Genomic DNA, 19138 nt, shown 5'->3' on the forward strand with positions numbered 1-19138 from the left:
GAAAACTAAGTAAATCTTTTCTCTATGTCAATGATCCTTTGCCTAACTTTCAATACGGCGGAGAAAGGAACACGAAAACTAAATGAGGTGACGGTACAGGTTTTTGCGTGTCATTTTTGGGAATTCACGCTAGCGAACCAATACTTAACCACGTTGAGAAATGATAAAACGTCTCTTGTAGGAAAACAATTAATGTGGATAATAACGTTTCTATCTATATTTCTCCGATACTGTAAGATGTTTCTCCTGTCGTTTTCCGGTTGGAACCTTGCTCCTGTCGGCATAAAAGGAGAGAAACATACTATATGAACAGGTCACCTCACACCCGGTCTGAAGAATACAGTCCTGATGAAGAATTAAGTCTTTTATGGCAACGTCTGCGAAGATGATGGAACACAGTAGTCGGACGGAGAACTCAAACAGAATTTACTTCAAATATTCGCCAGAAGATAATCACATCCTGCGTTATTTATGATCGTAATTGAATCTCAGTGAAAATAGAGCACATTCTGCTGAAAATACGAAGTAACTCGAAATATTAACTTACGAAGGTTATTTTGGAAACGGGCTAAGACCCTTGTTTTTCTTTTTTTCTCGTCACTGAGCGATAGAGGGCGACATAAATGGCGGTTAGGCCGGCTGCCGCTAAAATTCCGCGGGTGTCAGAAACAAATATCTATCTTTTGCATACTTAATAGTAGCTATTGGCTCCTAACCACAAATTTATTACTGTTAATTCTTATAATAAACATTGCAATTCATTATTTGATTACGTTTTCTAAACTGGTCGGGAATTTCTTTAGCGATCGTTGATGTTGAAGTATGAACAAGAAATGGGAATTTTATGGTGGTATAATTATTTAACGATTTTTCACATCATAAATCGATAGCAAAAAGCCTTTTCTATGAATTATACCGAGAATAACCACCGAAAACATTTAAATAAGACCACTAAAGACAAAAAACGGCGGAAGAAACAAAAGCGAACATTTTTTTCGTGACTTATGAAAAAGGTTTGAATTTACGAAACTCGATTTTACGAAGTGCCAATTTTCCGGTCCCACTGACTTCGTAAAATCAAGAGTTTACTGTACTACATACAGCCGGCTGCTTCCTTCTGGTCTGCTATTGTGGGATGGTCTGAGTGGGCATGGAAGTCCATCATTTGCCCCGTGGTGACCAGCTGGGAAGAAAACCCACGGCCCAGTCCATCCTCTGGTTTGGTGGTTAGGTGACATTAGGCAGCAAGTTGGGACTGGGAACGTCAGTCTGTGTGCAATTTTTTAGGTATAATTACTATTTTTGCAGGTTATTTTGGCAAACCTGGTGAATAAGTTGGGTGATCGGAACGTGAAGGTGGCGTCAAAGGCGATGCACTGCCTGAAGCAGCTGCTGCTCAAGCACCCCAACATGCAAGGGGTCGTCAAGGACGAAATTGAGAAACTGCTCTTCAGGTAGGTTGAGCTTGCTATGGAACATTTCTTTGAATTAACATTTCAAAGGGTGACTCAGCTACTGAATTGGTTGTTTTATTTGCTGTTACAGGCCGAATATTGGCAGCAAAGCACAGTTCTATGGCCTTTGCTTTTTGAATCAGTACTACCTCTCCCCAGAAGACCAGGAGCTAGCACAAAGTCTCATTAAGCTGTATTTCTCGTTCTTCAAAGCTTGCGTCAAAAAGGTAAAGAATGTTGGCATTTGTACTCTGTTTAAACTCTGTGTCTGGCCATTGTTTTTGAAATGCTATCTACGTATTGGGTACTGCATCAGAAATGGGCTGGAATGGTCTATGGAGTATTGGCATCAAAAACAGGAATAAATATTAGTAATAATAAAGTTTATTGTCCTTGAGCAAATACATTTGCATGAAGTCATCATAAGTACATACAATACGTAAACTTAGTCAAGTCAATTATATTACAAAAATACAAAATATACAACTTGGCCATGTCAATTACATGTACAAAAAACAAACATGCATTAAGAAAAGTGCATGGACGTATATGTATTGAGAACAACAAACAATGCATAACCTCAAAAGCAACACTTCATATATTCACCTACAACATAAAACAAATGTCTCCTCAGGATATTTTTACAGTTTTAAATTTCTTGTATTGTAGGTATTTTATTGCAGATGGCAGTTTGTTATAGAGGTTGGATCCCTGATGTGTTACGCTTTGCAATCTTTTAGCTACTCTATGGCTTTTTAAACGGATGAGTTCATTTGATGAGGTGTTATAGTCATGGAAATATGAGTTTTTTCGAAAGATATATGGTTCTTGTGTATGAAGGAGAATGTTTCTAATATGTAAATACTTGGTACTAGGAAGATGTTGAGTTCTGCATATATTGGTCTGGTGGATGTTCTTAAAAGAACCTGTTTTATTACATATTTAAAAAATTCTTTTCTGCATCTGAAATATTTTTTTTTATGTATTGGGAAGATCCCAATAGGATAATTCCCTGTGTTATTCTTGAATGAATGTGCCCACAATGAACTACCTGGAGAACATCAAGGTTTTTGGATTTAGCCAAGATGTGCATTGCATAGCAGAGTGAGCTTAATTTTCCTATTAGTTTGGTTAAATGTTCTTTCCATGATAAATCACAGTGAATCCAAATACCTAGAAATTTAGTGTCATGCTCTTCCTTAGTCGAGAAATTATCTAGCATTCTATTTATTGGATTTGTATTTTGTCTTGACGAATTAAAATCTCTAGAGATTGTTTTATTAACATTGAGGATTAACTTGTTAGATTGTAACCATTTTTGTAAATTACATTCCATTTCGTTAATTCTTTGCTGTAAAGGCCTGTTTACACGATACATTAACACGTACGAGTTAATGTACGTTTGCGTGAATTATTTTTGTGGACCGGAATGGAACATGTACGAATGCATGAACCAAATTAGAACAGGTTCTATTTTCTGTGCATGCATTCGCTCAAGTTGGGTGGTTAAACGGTGCATTTAGGCATTCATTCTTGCGTTCGTACATTTAGACATAAGCCCGTACGTGTTAATGTACCGTGTAAACAGGCCTTAATACTTCATAGCTGTTACCTTTCAATACAATGTTTGTGTCATCTGCAAATAAAACTGGAGTAGTTTGAGGGAAAGATTCTGGCAGGTTTCTAATAAAGGCTAGAAACAGGATAAGTCCTAGGATTGAGCCTTGAGGTACCCCACATTTATGAAGTAGGGGATCTGAAATAACATTATTTATTTCTACCATTTGCTTTCTTTCTTATAAGTATGAGAAAAAGCATTGGTTAGCCTGCCCTCTTACTCCTAGTTTATCTAATTTCTTAAGGGGAATAAGATGATTTATTGTGTCAAAAGCTTTTTTGAGGTCAGTAAATAAACCAAGGACAAATTCTTTATTGTCTTTGGCCTCCAAAACACTGTCATAGAAGCTAAATAATGCATCACTTATAGATTTATTTTTCCTAAAGCCAAATTGATGCTTACATGGTAGAACATTTTTTCAACGAAAGAAGTTATTCTATTTTCCATTGCCTTTTCAAGAACCTTTGAAATAGAAGTAATTGATACTAAAAAGTAAGAGATACAAAATATTCAGCTTATTAAAAACACTTGTCTGTTTCGACAATCTTTTATTTTCACCGACCATGGTACCTGTCTGATAGTGTAAATAGACTATTTATAAATATAATTTTAAGAATTGTGTTTTTTTTTGCTCTGAATGACTGCTTGTTCAGCAATAGCTGGTTTGGTGAGCTTGCTGGTCTAATAACAAACCAAGTATTTGAGCATCTTTATCAGGATATTCAGTTTTTTACTTACAAACATAAGTTTAAGATCTAGCAGCTATCCGAAGTGGTTCAGTGGCGAGCTTAGAAGGCTAATTGTTAATAAGAAATACCTTCACTAATTATATTAACAATCTCACTCACAGTTGGACTTCGCTTGTTTCTCGGAGATAAGGTCAACTTGTTCTAAATTGCATAACTAAAATTTGCTACTTTAACCACATCAAACAACTGGAGTCAATCATCCTGAATAACACTTAACATTTCTGAAATCATGTAAATTCAGGGAAGAAAACTGTTCGAAAAACCTAATGTAATGTATCTAAATGAAGCATCAGCTAACATGCTGGAAGGCATGTCAAACTTATTTGCTACATATTGCTCATCTTTTTATACCAAACATCGCAATCCTAATCCTCCTGCTTCAAACAGTCCATCACAGAGTAACTATCCCAGTAATCCTATCTCTTTTGTGGCATCCCTATCTGTCTCAGTTGATGAAACTAAACTATGCTCACTTGAACTGAAAAATATTGTGGACCCAATGAAATTCCCTCGCAACTTTTAAAAGGATGTGATGAACCACTCGTATACTGTACATACATTCTCTTGAGTGAGTCGCTTAGTTCTGGGATATTTCCTAATTATGTAGGCTGCATTTTCTGGGTTTCAACGCGTCAAAAAAACTTCAAAACTCGTTATTTTTTATCTAAAATTTAGAAAATTTTCCGGGGCAATATGGGCACCCCAATATTTTTATTAGTCGGCACCCCTGTACACGACAAGATAGGTTTCTTGCCATCTTGCAAAATAAGCATTCTGCAGAAAATGTCAACCCTGGCGATCCTATTCCAAGATTATAGAGCATATGAAGTACTTCCATCAAAAAGTATTACTGAAGCATGGCCTTCATTCGTCTGGAGCTGAAAGATTGCCACGACGGGTGGAGCACTTCATCCTGTAATTTGGACAAAGCAATGCTTTTCATGATTTTTATTTAGTACGGTGCTTATAACTTGAATGGCTAGTTTGTTATTGAGGTAAAGAAATTTAGCGATTTAACAAAGACATCGCCTTTCATCTGGATTTATGCTTGAGTAAATGAGATAGAAATGTCTCCATCACCAGACCAATCCTGTTCCCATATCACTGTTGACAATGGGCTCTCGTCCTCTGTTCATAGCGAGAGTTTATTTGAGCACCTTTGAAGGGGTCTCGTTTTATCGAGGTTGCTCTGTGCAAGGGAAATGTGGTAAACTGTGTGAAATGCTAACAGTGTAAGCTTAAAAAATAATAATACTAGTGTTAAAGAAGCTTCATTTTCAGTATTAAATCCATGTATATTAAATAACCTCAGTTTGGCTTAATAGTTGGACGTTTTTCATCGTAGAATTTTTTGTTGCAGGGAGAGTTGGAGAGTAAGATGATGTGCTCGCTGTTGACTGGAGTGAGGCGAGCGTACCCGTTTGCCAAGTTGAAGGTTGACGATGTGGCGCTGGTCGAGCATATTCAGACTGTCCACAAAGTAGTGCACCTCGGAAGCTTCAACATCTCCGTCCACGCGCTCTCACTCTTGTTGCAAGTCATGGATTGTAGCACTGATGCCATATCTGACAGGTACCTATCATGTGGCTTAAACACTGGAATAATGAGTGCTAATATCTTCACGTAATGGAAGACATGTATCAACATAGGCAGATTTAGGGGGGGAGCCCATGCCCTCTCCTCCAAGACTCTTAAAAAAACAGAAAAAAATTTTAATACGGTTATCATTATGCTCGTTTTGTTTTGAGTTTTATGGAGCCTCAATCACTTAATTTCATATTAATAACTTGCATTTTAAAATAAAGGTAATATTTTGTATGCTCACAAGGAGACATCGCCAAAGTGATGTTCGGGATCTGGATGTGGATGTTATTTTCTGAAACTCTATAGGTAAGGTAGAAAAAGTGTCGAGGCTTTCTTCCACATAGGCCCGGGTTTGAGAGATATTCGCATGTAAAGATTTAGCACAGCATGAGTTCCCTTGAGTAATCCCTCCCTTTAACAGCCATGGTGGCGTGGTCTAGGGCGCTAGTCTTCTAACCTATGGTGGGTGTTCCAGGTTGGAGTCCCAGTGTTGGCAATATTTTTTCTCTCTCATAATTTTTTAAATCACTGCTACAACTCATCCCCGTTCGTTTTATTCAGTCACTTTGTGATTTTATTAATTTTCAAATTAACACATGGATTTAAAATTGAACTTGGAATTGTGCCTTACCACACGAATTAGAGGACGTATATAATTACTTACACGTGAATTTCCTCATGTAATGTGCTCATCTTCGCTGGGGTGGTATAATTTTTATTTTGCAATTTGTATCACGTGCATTATCTTTTAACAATTTGTTGCACATTGCACCATTTGTCTGCCCTCACAAGGAATACACCAGAAGTAAAAATAATTTTCTCGTCCACATAAGGTTTTAGGGCCACTTGCAAGAAAACTCCATGCAATTGAGTTGTGAGTTTACCAGATGTTGAGCACACTGCAGTCACATTTTGATACTCTTGCTCCAGTGTTCTCACAGTGTCCTTCACACGAGGACCAAACTTCACACACTGGATCTCACATGCGAAAAAACACTCTTGGCAGTTTTTTCCATTGATTCAGGTATTGCATACTGTGCTGTGTAGGAGTGGATGAGTTTTTGCATACTCTCAACTATCATATGCACAGAATTTTTCCCTTTTAAGGCTAGCGTTCTCTTTATGTCTACTCTATATGAGCACCTAGTTCAATCAGTGATGATGAAATACCTATTATATTTCATCATTAAATTTTTCGTTAGCGATTGAAAAATCTTTGCAGATTTTAATACATCCCATTGTGATCAATGCCCTTTTTTTATTCATAGTAATTTTTCTTTAATTTTAAAATTTCTTTTTTATAGAGGATACCTCCGTAAAACTCACTGTGAACGAAAAAATTGGGAAAATATGCTGATTGACCGCCAAGAGTGCCCACTCCCGCAAAGTCCTCATCGGCAATGATTCACATCCCCCTGCCTCGCATCAGTTAGCCGATCATACGCATCAATCATTCGCATTCCACTTCAATGTTTTTAATTCAAAATATTGGTCAGTAACTGAATGTTAGGATAGCCAATGGTGTTTATTTGTTGAGAAGAAAGAGTTGAGATTACGAATATACGAAGAGAGAAATGTTACTATCCTCATTGATTGTTTTCCTACAAGAGACGTTTTATCATTTCTCAATGTGTTGAAGTATTGGTTCACTTGCGTGAATTCCCAAAAATAATACGCAAAAACCTGTACCTTAACCTCATTTATTTTTCGTGTTTCTTTCTCCGTCGTATTGGAAGTTATGCGAAGGATCATTGACATAGAGAAAAGATTTTCTGAATTTTAGCACTAAAAATAGTCGCGCCATAATCGTAAATGAATATAGTGTGGAAAGAGCAAAGAAAATAATTAAATTTCAATTGAAAAGTCAGCAGAGAAGAAGAGAGACAATTTTATAAGCACGGCACCATTTCCCTGACTATGGTAGATACTTCTCCTGTCTCTCTCCGGTTAAAAACTTACCTCCGTTGCCGGTAAAGATGAACCATGCCCTTCTCCACAGTCGGAGAATATTCCCAGTGGGTGGGGTGAATAAGAGTGGGATGGGGATTGCCTGAGGAAAGAAGTGTGGTCAGCATAACGAGGGGTGATGGGGGCAGGAGAAAGAAGGGTGGGGAAAGGGCCTTCAGCTCTGCCTCAGTCTATGTTTGGGGGGCATATTTTTTACGACGCACTCAAGCTCCATCACCTTAGGGAGGGAGTGAATGGGAAATGCAGGGGAAGGAGGGGTTTGGGATGCATAAGGTGGGTGTCAGCAAGATCAGCAAAAGAGCAGCAGAGAGTAAACAAAGGCTTTGGAAAGAAAGATCTCTTGGCATGGGAGAACGGGGAGGCGCGCGAGAAGAAAGTTCATAGAGTTGGAAGTGGGTCTTCATTACGAGTAGCCTGAAAAATAGAGCCCAATACTCAGATATTTAAGTTGTTTATTCAGTAAGGCTAACATATACACGAAAAGATATTACCCAAAAAAATCTTGTTCTTTTTTTTTTTTTTTTTTTTTTTTACTTTTTGCCCTTCTCCATTGCCGCCTCCACCGTGGTTTCTAACTTGCATAAATGGGAATTAAATTGGGGGTCCAAATCTTTAGCCAGATCAAAATATCTAAATGTTTGAAGGGCAGCGTATACTTCTTTTTTATTTGGTGAAATTACTTCCTCACTTTCATCTTCGTTGTCACTGCTATTATGACTAGTCCCGGCTGCTGCTTCTTCCAACGCAGGTACCGGCGTCGCATTGTCGCAAGCCTGGATATCATGGTCTAGGGCAATATAATCACTTGATGTTGCACGCTGTGCTCCTCCTGCTTTTTCCAAGTATTTTTCAAAATCATCTTTTAAGCCTCTAATCTCCTCCGCGATTTCATCTGCTGCAGCTTCCTGAAGATATAACGTAATGAATCAGCCTTAGCTGTGATATAATAGCAGTAATATTACTATTAGGTTAATTGTATCAAATACCAACCTCTGGAACATTCTCATGATGCATTATCCAGCAATATACGATTGTAGTGGAGGAAATCTCTCTCCAGGACTCGGCTATGGAGCGGATTGCATGTATCAAGGCCTGGTTACACGGTGCATTAACCCGTACGGGTTAATGTATGAATACGTGTCTGTTTGCATGTCTGAATTCATGGACGTTTGCGTGAACGAGGAGCATGAATGAGCGGTTACACGGTACATGCGTCCGCACAAGTTTTCACACATTTTCTCGTAACGCGAGGCGTTTAGTTTTTGTTTATTCCCTTTACAGTGCGCAAAATTTAAATGTGAAAACAGTATCATTAGGTAGGAAGCAGACGATACCTACCAGAAAATAATTCCCTTTTCGTTGTTTCCTGTAGGACCAGGAAATTTCACATACTGGTAATATATTTGCGCTGCCGTGTAAACAGTGGTTTTCATTGTAGTTGCCGAAGTTGTTTCATTTCGTGTCAGTAATATTTATTTATATTTAATATTTATCGTTAACGCTCGCTTAATGCTATATCTCAATAGTACTCTATTTATTTCAAACCGTTATTAAAGTTAATACTTAGGCTGAAAATTTGTAGACGCATCTTGTTTTTAAGCCGTGTTTACTAGACATTTTTCTGTCCTCTGTTTCACTGAGTGTAGATTATGTATGAGAGTAGATATTTTTAATACTTTGTTCAACTTTTGTCCGGGACGGTTATAAAGTTAAGAAGATATTTGCTGTTGATGGAAAAGATGTTAATTTAGAGGTCTTGTCGATTTATGAACTTGCGTAATGTGAGTCGTATTTTTGTGGTGGGCCAGCGCATTCCCACCTCGGACGTATAAAAGGTAGAATTGTCGTTAATTCGTATGATATTAATTATGTTTATATGTGTTCTATAAGTCGTATGATAGCCGTTGTATTTCACATATGTCATATTGAAAACTCTGTGACAACCTCATCGATTGTTTTGTTCCGGCATAATACAACCAATAAGATACCATAGGCATAAACTTGGTATGTCCGGCATACATACAGGGATAATCTATGCGAATATTAGTGTAGATGCAAATGGTGAGTTTGTGGTAGGATTCAAGCACTTACGATACAGTACAAATGAATAAATACGCGTAAAGAGTTACTGAATAGCCCAGACGGCCGTGGAATAGCCCTGCAGATGACAACTAAATGTGTCGTTTCCCACTAGGTGGCTCTGTTATCAACTTGTGCGAATGCATGAACGAAATTAGAACAGGTTCTATTTTACGTTCACGCGTTCATGCATTTGTACATTTTGGGGTGGTTACACGGTGAATTTTTTCCGTTCATTCTCGCGTTCATACATTTAGACATTAACCTGCACGGGTTAATGCACCGTGTAACCAGGCCTTCAGTGTCCATTTCCGGATGTTATTCATTTCTGTTCCCATTTCTAAAAGTAGCAAATAGATTTGAAAGACTGATAATCACGAATAAAAATATCTAAATCGATATCCAAAAGCACATGAGCAAAATAGATGAATGTATACATACCGATCCATCGCAAGTAATACCGCACAAGCTTCTTCCGGTACAGGACTTTAAAATTCTGGATAATGCCTTGTTCCAAGGGCTGGGACTTGCTGGTAGAGTTCGGGGGTAAAAAGAGGACTCGAACATTAGCCAATTTTAGATCTTCCACGTATTTATGGACAGTGGCATTATCCATGATTAAAACAATTTCGCTGTTCTCTCCAGCAATTTTTCTCTGTAGAAGTATAACAATTTGCTGGAAAATTTCTCGGGTCATCCAGCTGTTTTTATTTGCATGGTAAAAAACTGGGAGGGCTTCCAATTTTACATGTTTTAAGCACCGTGGCCTTTCAAATTTCCCAATGACAACAAGCTTGATTTTGTCCGTGCCCGTTTGGTTGACGCACAGCCCGACAGTAACACGCACTTTACTCTTTTTTCCTCCATGGCACTTTTGCCCTTTGAAACCCAGGATTGCGTCAGGTAATGCATTAACAGGGTTCCCACTCAACCGTGAAAGCCTTGAATTTCGTCATAAAACCTTTAAAAAATCTCTCAATTTTGATTTTAGAACTACGATTGACAGATCAAAAGAAAAATTGATATGTCAATCAATTTCAAGGTCAGTCACATGCAGACACTGTCCACGAATTTACCTGCACATGTATATTCGATGCGCAATTATTGGTTCGTGTGCCATGATGACACATTTACCTTAAGCCTGTATCAAAGACTGGTAACCAAAGTATTCATTAACCGTGGCGAAAATTCAGACACTTCTTAATTTTTCTGGCACGCGGGTCCCCCCATTTTCCCGCTGACAACCTTAGCGAGAGCTGAATTTTGCAAACGATATGTGACGTCATAAGAAATTATAGCACTTTCATTGCTGCGTTTGCATTGATGGCGGCTGTCGCGTTTATTAAGTTTTTAGTTAAGGTGCGGCCGATGATCATTATGCGATCATTATTTCTGACTAAAATGGTTTATCTAAAAACCGTGAATTTGACAACATCTAGACCGTGAAGACGTGGAAAAAACCGTGAATTTTATATTTTAGTTTGAGTGGGAACCATGATTAAAAAATAGCCCAGTTTCATAAAAATTGTAGCGATCTCTGGGACTAGATTCTTGAAGTATATCATCGTTATCGATGTGCCATTCATCAATAATTTCAGTATTAACAGAGCCTTCTTCACCACTTATCTTCAGAGATACAATGTTGAATCTTGATTTAAAATTAGTCAACCACCCACCAGAACATTTAAAATTGTCAATTTTCTTTTGCGAGGCTATGTATTCGGCCTTTTCTTGTAATATTGGGCCACTAATTGGAAGATTTTGCTCATGGCACTTGCAAAAGAAGGTGTACAGCTCCTATTCAACCTCCGAGAACTTGGCGCCGCACAGATATTTCCTTTTCAGCGAAACACCCGACCCGACTTTTTCTTGTAGTTTGCCACTGTTTGCTAGAATTGTTGAAAAAGTCGACAGTGGGATTCCAAACTTTTCTGCTATCTGACTTTTAGTTAATCTCTTCGCCTCCACCTCTTCGATAATTTTCATTTTTATTTATAAATATAATACTCTTCTTTTTCGTTTTAGCTGTGAAGGCTCCATATTCCCAAATTTTAAACACACTCGCAAAGAAAACGTTACTAATGCAGATCCAGAGAAGCACTGGTTGTTGCTTACACACTCGCAAGGCACAGACTGAAGCCCTTCGCACCCTCCTGAATTTAGTTCAAGCCCATCCCGTACGATTCAGCGCTTGCAGGACGAAAGACAGCCAGACTCCCTTGTGGATTGTAGATAGATATCTATGTGCTTGGGTGAAAACTTAATGCACAGAATCATCTAATCCCCGTTCGAATTAGCAATAGAGGAGCCATTTTGCCCTCGATATAGGCTCGTGTATAAAATATGATATCATCAGTGATATCCTTACTACTTCTCCCGATCTCTTGTCCCTGACAACCACAGTATTTTCCCTGACCTTCCCCCCTCCGAAATGTAACGTTGCGTCTAAAATGAAAAATATTTCCTCTGTCATTGAGTGAATTAATTCTCTTCCTTCCTCATATTTCCAACTGTTGATCAGAAAAGTGTTGTCACGAGGTCGCTTATTAACCCGCAAGAACGTTGAAATTTCAGTAATTTTATAGACGTGTGACATATTCATGGTATGATTCAATTACATAGGGTTTTAGAAGGAGTGTAAGAAATACCCTACGTGACCTTCCTGACATGTTAAGCTACGAAGTATTGTCGATGCGATGTTTACGAATAGGCACGTAAATAGGGGCATTATGTCAGCCGCAATATTTTTACTGAACTCCTACTTCCCCTAAATTCCCACCGTGAGGTTTTAGGCAAACCCTTTCTCTCCAAAGTTGCCCAATCATTTACGATTTCACACTTTTGATGGACTACAATTGGAAGCGCTGATTTTTTTAGCTACTAATGCCGGCAGAACTGGTTATTTTGACAAAATTTTCGCCGTATTTCATATAAACGAATGCCATTTGCTCCTGGGGATCGAGCCGAGGTTCGTAATTTCAATGCATTTCGTATAATGGAATAGCGCCATGTATTTACCATAGGATTTTCGCCGGGACCACAATATCACTTTGTATAATGGAAAACTTCGTAATATCCTGATTCATATATATTCGAGAGTTGACTGTATTGGCATAGAGAAAGAGAGGGAGAGAGATTGGCCTACGTGTGAGACGTGGCAATGGGTGTCATTCTCAATTAGCTGAATGCTTTCTCTTGATGCTCCAATCAGAATGTTTTAAAGGCATGTTCTCAGAGAGCTAGTCTTCCCTTTGTTTATTTCATTGCTGTTGTGTATTTCAGGTTTTACACTGCCCTGTACAAGAAAGTGATGGATCCGCAACTGGCTGCATCCAACCTTCAAGCCATGTTCATAAGCATGTGCTACAAAGCAGTCAAGAGTGACCTGGTCGTGGAGCGAAAAAAGGCGTTTGTCAAGAGGTTTTTGCAGGTAAGCTGAGCTGATGCATGTTTTGAATGGCAACCTTTTCCGCATGTCATGGCTGCACTCTTTGAAGAAAGTGTGTTTGTAGATTCCTGCGTGAGGTCACGCTGTGGGCCCCAGCTCTCAAAGCGTGTGTTTTACGCTGACTTGCAATGCGTTGATGCATGATTTCAAGTGTTGTGGGATGAGGAGTGTTGGGAGGTGGAGAGTGAATGAAGGTGGTGAATGTTGTCTGTCTGTTTGGAGGGAGAGGTGCTCTTTGAGGCAAACAGCTAAGGGGATGATGGGCCAAAGATTCTCCTTGAAAGTTGCTGAATGGATTATCAGTTGATATGCTTGCTTCCATCTTAGAAGGTGCCTCATTATCTTACTTGTTTATGGGAGCCAAAGGAAATGCAGCCAATACTCCCAGTAGGGTGGTTTCCTATTATTTTTTTTATTGCCTAAATCGAAAGATTAATTCTCTTGGAGTAATCGAAAGATTAATTCTCTTGGAGTATGTATTTCACGCTTTTAGATTTTTTAATGAAGATATCTATTTTTTGCGATTAAATGAAAAGTGAAAATTTTCAGGCGCGCGAAAACGTGACAGCTTAGTATGAATGCTGGGAAAACCCCTTGTGACGTCGTTCTGATTCCAGCTGTCGCCGTGTGAGGTGACCTTGGAGCGAGGCTTTGAGCACTGATACGATGCAGGCTGCTAGCAGGTAGTGCTTGGCTTAAATAAGGATTATTATTGTCCAATCAAACGAAGGAAACTTTCAGAACTTAGGTACCTAATTTTAATGGATGATTATTAAGAGATGTTTCCCTGAGCTCTGTGCCTCATACATGCATTAGTAATCTCAGACGACGTAAAACTCCTATCTACTCGTATAGAAACTAGGTCCCTGTGACGTCACGTGGAGTGGCATCGCATGGGCGCCAATCTGGCCTTTTTCAAATGGAGGTTAAAATTGACCGTTGCCATTTGTCTAAACTGGGATTTCTAAAACCAAATAATTTGTCTATTATGAATGCACTAATGGTGGGTAAGGAATAGCAATCATTGCATTTCGTTTTCTTTGATGAAGGAAACAACCCTATTGTTAAAGGTCCGTGAAAGTGGTTTTATTTTTTGCTAAAATTCGTTTTAAAACCATGTGATTTTGGTGTTATAGAAAATCTTGGCGGTGTTATTATAATGCTACAATTTTCCCACGTTTATAGGCATTTTATTATTTTATGGTACACGTTTCATGAATACTTATTACGGCACCATTATTTAGGATTTAACATAATATTGAACAGAATTTCGAGTGTACGAAATTTCTGATGAAACTAAATGAAAGAAATGGTTCAACTTATATTGGTTCAAGGTATATGAATGGTTCAAGTATGTAGTCTTTGTAAATACGATCAGCAAACAGCAAATTCCCACTACCTTATATGTGTATACTTCGAGAGCCATTCCAGAATTTTTGGATTGTTAGGTTTCTCGACACTAAATAAAGCCTTTAAAAATGCTTCTGTAGTAGCAACAACAAGCTCTTCCTTTCCTTTCTTTGAGTGAGTGACTGTGTGTTCAAATGATAGCTGTCGTTTTGGGGGTCCCCTTTCTTTTGCACGTTTATGTGTATCGCTACTGATGTGCTTTAACAAAGTGTCACATCTTTCAAATTCAAATCTTTTATCGCAAACTTTGCACAGTAATACTCTGTCTTTCACATAAAATCCTTCTCAGCTGAATTCACTTGCCCTGGTATGAATGGTATCACTAGCTTTTGGCATTTTAAAATTCCTATCCTTCGTTCGATATATAAAGCTGGAACCACAATTAAAAAAACAGTCCAAACGCAAAACACAACCTATCACGATGGTGTTTTAACATCACGATTAAAAGAACAGTCCAACTGCTAAACACAACCTGTCATGATGGTGTTTTCAAACTGAGTGCTGGGTAGCTACGGTATAACCATAGTACTGAATAACTTACAAATTGGCCAAAATGTTTCAAGTCGTGGGTTCCCTTTCAATACCCCTCACCCAGGTGTTGAGGGAAGGTAGGACAGCAGCTAGATACAACAAAATCGCTTAGTTTTGATTACAGCTTTTGCCAGTCGGTCAGGAAAGACAGTGAAAGATGCACACATAACTAAACATAATAGGATTCAAAGAAACTTGAAAAATCATTTCCCATATATTGATCCTGAAACATCTAAAATGAGACGCTTGCTCACCTGAAGAATTAGATACAGGCGGTCCCCGACTTTCGTACGCAATGCGTTCCCGAAAACTTGTACGAAAGTCGAATGTACAAAAGTCGAACCATTGACTTCCATACTAATTAGGGGTTACGTTCCAAAAGAGCGGAATATACGTACTAAAACTTTTTTTTTCACGGAATTCATTTCAATTGACTTAATTTTAATAATATGTTAATAAAACTCTTCAAATCATCTAATTTCTTTCGAAAATACGCAGAAAATGCAAATAAAAGTTTAAAAAACAAGAACTCTGTTGGCTATCGAGTGAAACTTCCTCTTGGCGTTTTAAGTTGACATTCCATTTATTACGTCCACTATAAATAAAAAGACATATCAAGAAGCATAACAAAATGTAGTTGTTGAACCCGCACTCTGGATACCTTTTAATTTTTACACCAAAATTCGACATTTGGCAGGTGACATTCGTGATCGCGTATATTTCGCATGTTATTAAAAAAAAGACAAAAGACAAACGGAATTCGTGTGATATTTCGTGCAATATCGTTGCTGAAGGTGTACATGAATTAAACAGCACTCAAACGAAAAAACACAATTAGAAAGAAGATCTTACTAGTTTTATTGAAAGCTATTTGATGATGTCTAGTCAACTTCTTTTGAAAAATATCTTCAATGAAGGCTTTCTTCTTCTCTTGATAAAGGAGCAGGCAGTCTCTCTCCCAAAAAAATCACCTAGATTAGAGTCAACTACCAACAATTCCCTTCATGATATACGTTCGTATTGTTCGCATATACTGCCATTTGAAACAATTGAATGTTGGAATGCGCAATAAACATCGCGGGAATTTTTAAAAGATTACAGACCAATGTCCGAAAGTCCGAATTTAGATTACGAAAGTCAAGTAAAAGGTGTCAATTTTGAACGTACGAAAGTGCGAATTGTACCAAAGTCGAGTGTACGAAAGTCGAGGACCGCCTGTATTATATTTGGCCAATGTCGAAATGATTTTTTTTGCATTGTAGCTCACTGGAGAGCCGAATATCTGACAATCCGTCCGCTAATAAGGAGAACCCCATCTCCTCCTATCCTCTCTGTTCCTTCCTTCCCTTCCCCCAAATGCTAGTGCTTCGTGCTTTCAAATAACCATAGGTGTCTATGGATATCTTTAAACGAATCGAATCGCACAGTTGACGGCCGCCGTGGTCACCACGGCACCCATTTTAATCGGCCCCGGCGTTGTGCCGTCTACGGCGTGAAATACAGGCAGTGATACATTGGGTGCTTTCCATTCATCGACACAAGTCGACTTGTGTCGCGATTTTCGTGTTCCATTCTGTGTGTGTCGGCGACTGTTGTGACACAAGTCAACAAACTCTTACGTGCAGGATTTGGAGAGTTATAAACAGTTACCGCGAGTCGACACTAGTCGACGCATGAGTCGCATGAATGGAAAGCACCCATTGAGGCCGCTTTCTGACAAAACGACTTTTCGCCTGCATGTTCACGTCACGACACCGTGAAATTCAGGCCGTTTTCAGACGAGACGACTCTTTGCCACGCTGTGGGCCATGCCATGAAGAGCAGCCGTGTTTAAGTCAACAAAATTTGACCCACACTCAAGATTTTCCTGCAACAAGTTATCCAATAATGTTGTATAATGCGTCGTGGTGAATCACCGGAATTACTGCTCGGCATTGATGCGTACTGGGCGCTTAAGCTTGTATTTCCTCTCTTCCGCGGCCGCGTTAAATTTCTTTCCGCACATTTTTAATTCATATTATCTAATTCTTCAGGTGAGAAAGCGCCTCATTCTAAATATTTCAGGATTGATACATGGGAATCGAAGAGAGAGGCTGGGATAAATTTCACGGAAAATTCTGGCGGAGAAATCACTACAGTACGCGATATTACGCAGGAGCGTTATGCGCTAGACTAAAATAGACAATTGATCTTGGAATCGAAATGAGATAGAGAGAATGAACGTCGGCAGCGTTAAACAATGAAGGCTTTAGATTATGACTCATTGATGTGATTTTTTTCGCTAATACACCTAAAATTGCAAAAAACGCAAAATTTCGTTTTTATTCACCAATTTTGTGTTATTTCGTGTTATTTCGCGTTATTTCACGATATCGCATCTCGCGAAATTCACGGAACTCTACCTATTGTATGATGTTGTCGTGGATGATGTTCGCTCTCTTGCAATGTTTTCTGTGATCCTTATGAAAGTAAAATTGGACGGAAAATTTCCAGAATTATGTACTGCATTTTAATGCCTAAGCTACAAGGGGCTTATTATTTCCATTAGAATTCCCATTAGAATTATTATGGAATCATTTAAATTACTTGCTGACAAGGAATTTTTCAAGTTTACTTGGGCGTCTGCTCAAGAATTGAAAATGATGATAAACTGCGGGGAAAAAAACTCGTGATTAATTTAAACGATTCTTCAACAGGTAACCGATCATAAGTCAAGAATAATGTTATCCACTATCTTTAAATGTATGCTTGAATCGCAAATGCGCAATTATTGCCGTGGTCCCACATGCTGTTGAACACAGCCCTGGAGAACAGGAAAGTTGGTCGCTCGCAGGCATGTTGACGCTGTGACTAATCGAGGTCTAACTGGAGAGGGAGGGATTTGTAGAAGTGAAGGGGAAGCAGAGACAACGGAAGGAAGGTTGCAGGAGTCATAACCAGGCAATCGCCATCATGGATACTCTACAACAGCTGATGGCACGCTAGCTGCATTTTCGGAGCTCTGTGTTCTTGTTTTCCAAGCCTGCGAGTGTGCCGTGACCGTGCTCCATGACCACTGACGCGAGTCCCGCTGTTGCTACCTGGGCAAATTGTGCGAGATGTGACTATACGTGGTATGGTGCCTGGAAGTTAAGTTTATGACGTCGCAAAGTGGTTTTGAAGTATTCATGAACACCACACTTTTCTGTATCCGTGATTTAACGGCCAAGGATGGGTGTTTTTCTAAACGAGGTCTTATATGGAGCAGTAGGAATACGATTACAATCACATTATCATTGCTAAAAGATCGTGGTGAGGCGAAGATAGCTCTTGAATGAATCCGGAAAATAATCTAAAATGACCGACAGTGTGCATAAATAATAATAGGCTGGATGCCGTGCCGTGCCGTGTTTGGAAAAAGTTGCCTATTCATTTGTACCTTCCGTCTTATTCATTGAAGAAATTAAGTGTATTTCTCTCCTTCTCAGGTTTGCCTCTATGCTCCTGTGCCTCTTGCTTGCGGCATTCTGTACATGATATCAGAAATTCTGAGAAAGTGTCGAGACCCTCAAATGCTCTGGTTCCACAATGTGGAAGGTGAGAAAGGCAAGGAGCCGATTCATGTTGCTGATACGGATGATGACAACGATGAGTATGAGCACTACGCAGACATTAAACTAGAGGAAGATGCTGATAAGGTAATTTTAGATAATGGCTGTTGCTTGTGGAATCTACTCACTGGTTTTACTTCATTTTAATTGAAAATTTGGGTTTATGTTAAAGTTCTATTTCAAACACACGTTTGGACAAAATGTATAAAAATTTATTTCTAACATATCTCATGTATTGCTTAAAGATGCTGTTTTCAACTTTGAAATCATTACAAGCTTATTCAGTTTAGGCATCATGGACAGTATTCAATGCATACATTTGCTAGAATTTTCCTTGAAGTTTGATTTTACTGTGAAGCTATTTTAAGTCGCATATTTTTACTTTGCTTACATTACTAATTTGTAGCAACTCTAAATGCAGTACAGTGAGAAAGAGAGACTTCCAGAGAGATACAAAAATTTAAATCATTTGGTATGCTTTTTATTTTTTGTTAAAAATACTTAAGTGCTTAATGAAATATAAATGTAACCCATAGCGGTCAAAATTTACCATCCATTTCAAAATAAAAGATATCTAAGTGCTGAGGTGAAGAAATGGCTTATGTGATTATTGATTAATTATTTGCATCATAATTAAGGTTGCTTTCTTCTGTGTGGACTGATGCATGAATGATGGACTGTGATGAATATAAACACATCGTTAGGGT

The 19138-nt window shown here is 38.6% G+C and overlaps 1 protein-coding gene across 1 annotated transcript in view; it reads left to right on the forward strand.

Annotated features, from left to right (window-relative positions):
- Positions 1-19138, forward strand: part of LOC124167342 (CCAAT/enhancer-binding protein zeta) — a 37097-nt gene that overhangs the window by 8207 nt on the left and 9752 nt on the right. Inside the window, exons 5-9 of the mRNA XM_046545338.1 lie at positions 1309-1454; positions 1546-1681; positions 5182-5393; positions 12735-12882; positions 18309-18518. Of these exons, the coding sequence (XP_046401294.1) occupies positions 1309-1454; positions 1546-1681; positions 5182-5393; positions 12735-12882; positions 18309-18518 (852 nt within the window). The remainder of the gene's footprint in view (positions 1-1308; positions 1455-1545; positions 1682-5181; positions 5394-12734; positions 12883-18308; positions 18519-19138) is intronic.

The sequence above is a fragment of the Ischnura elegans genome, chromosome 10, assembly GCF_921293095.1.
Source record: "Ischnura elegans chromosome 10, ioIscEleg1.1, whole genome shotgun sequence".
Classification (NCBI taxonomy): Eukaryota; Metazoa; Arthropoda; class Insecta; order Odonata; family Coenagrionidae; genus Ischnura; species Ischnura elegans.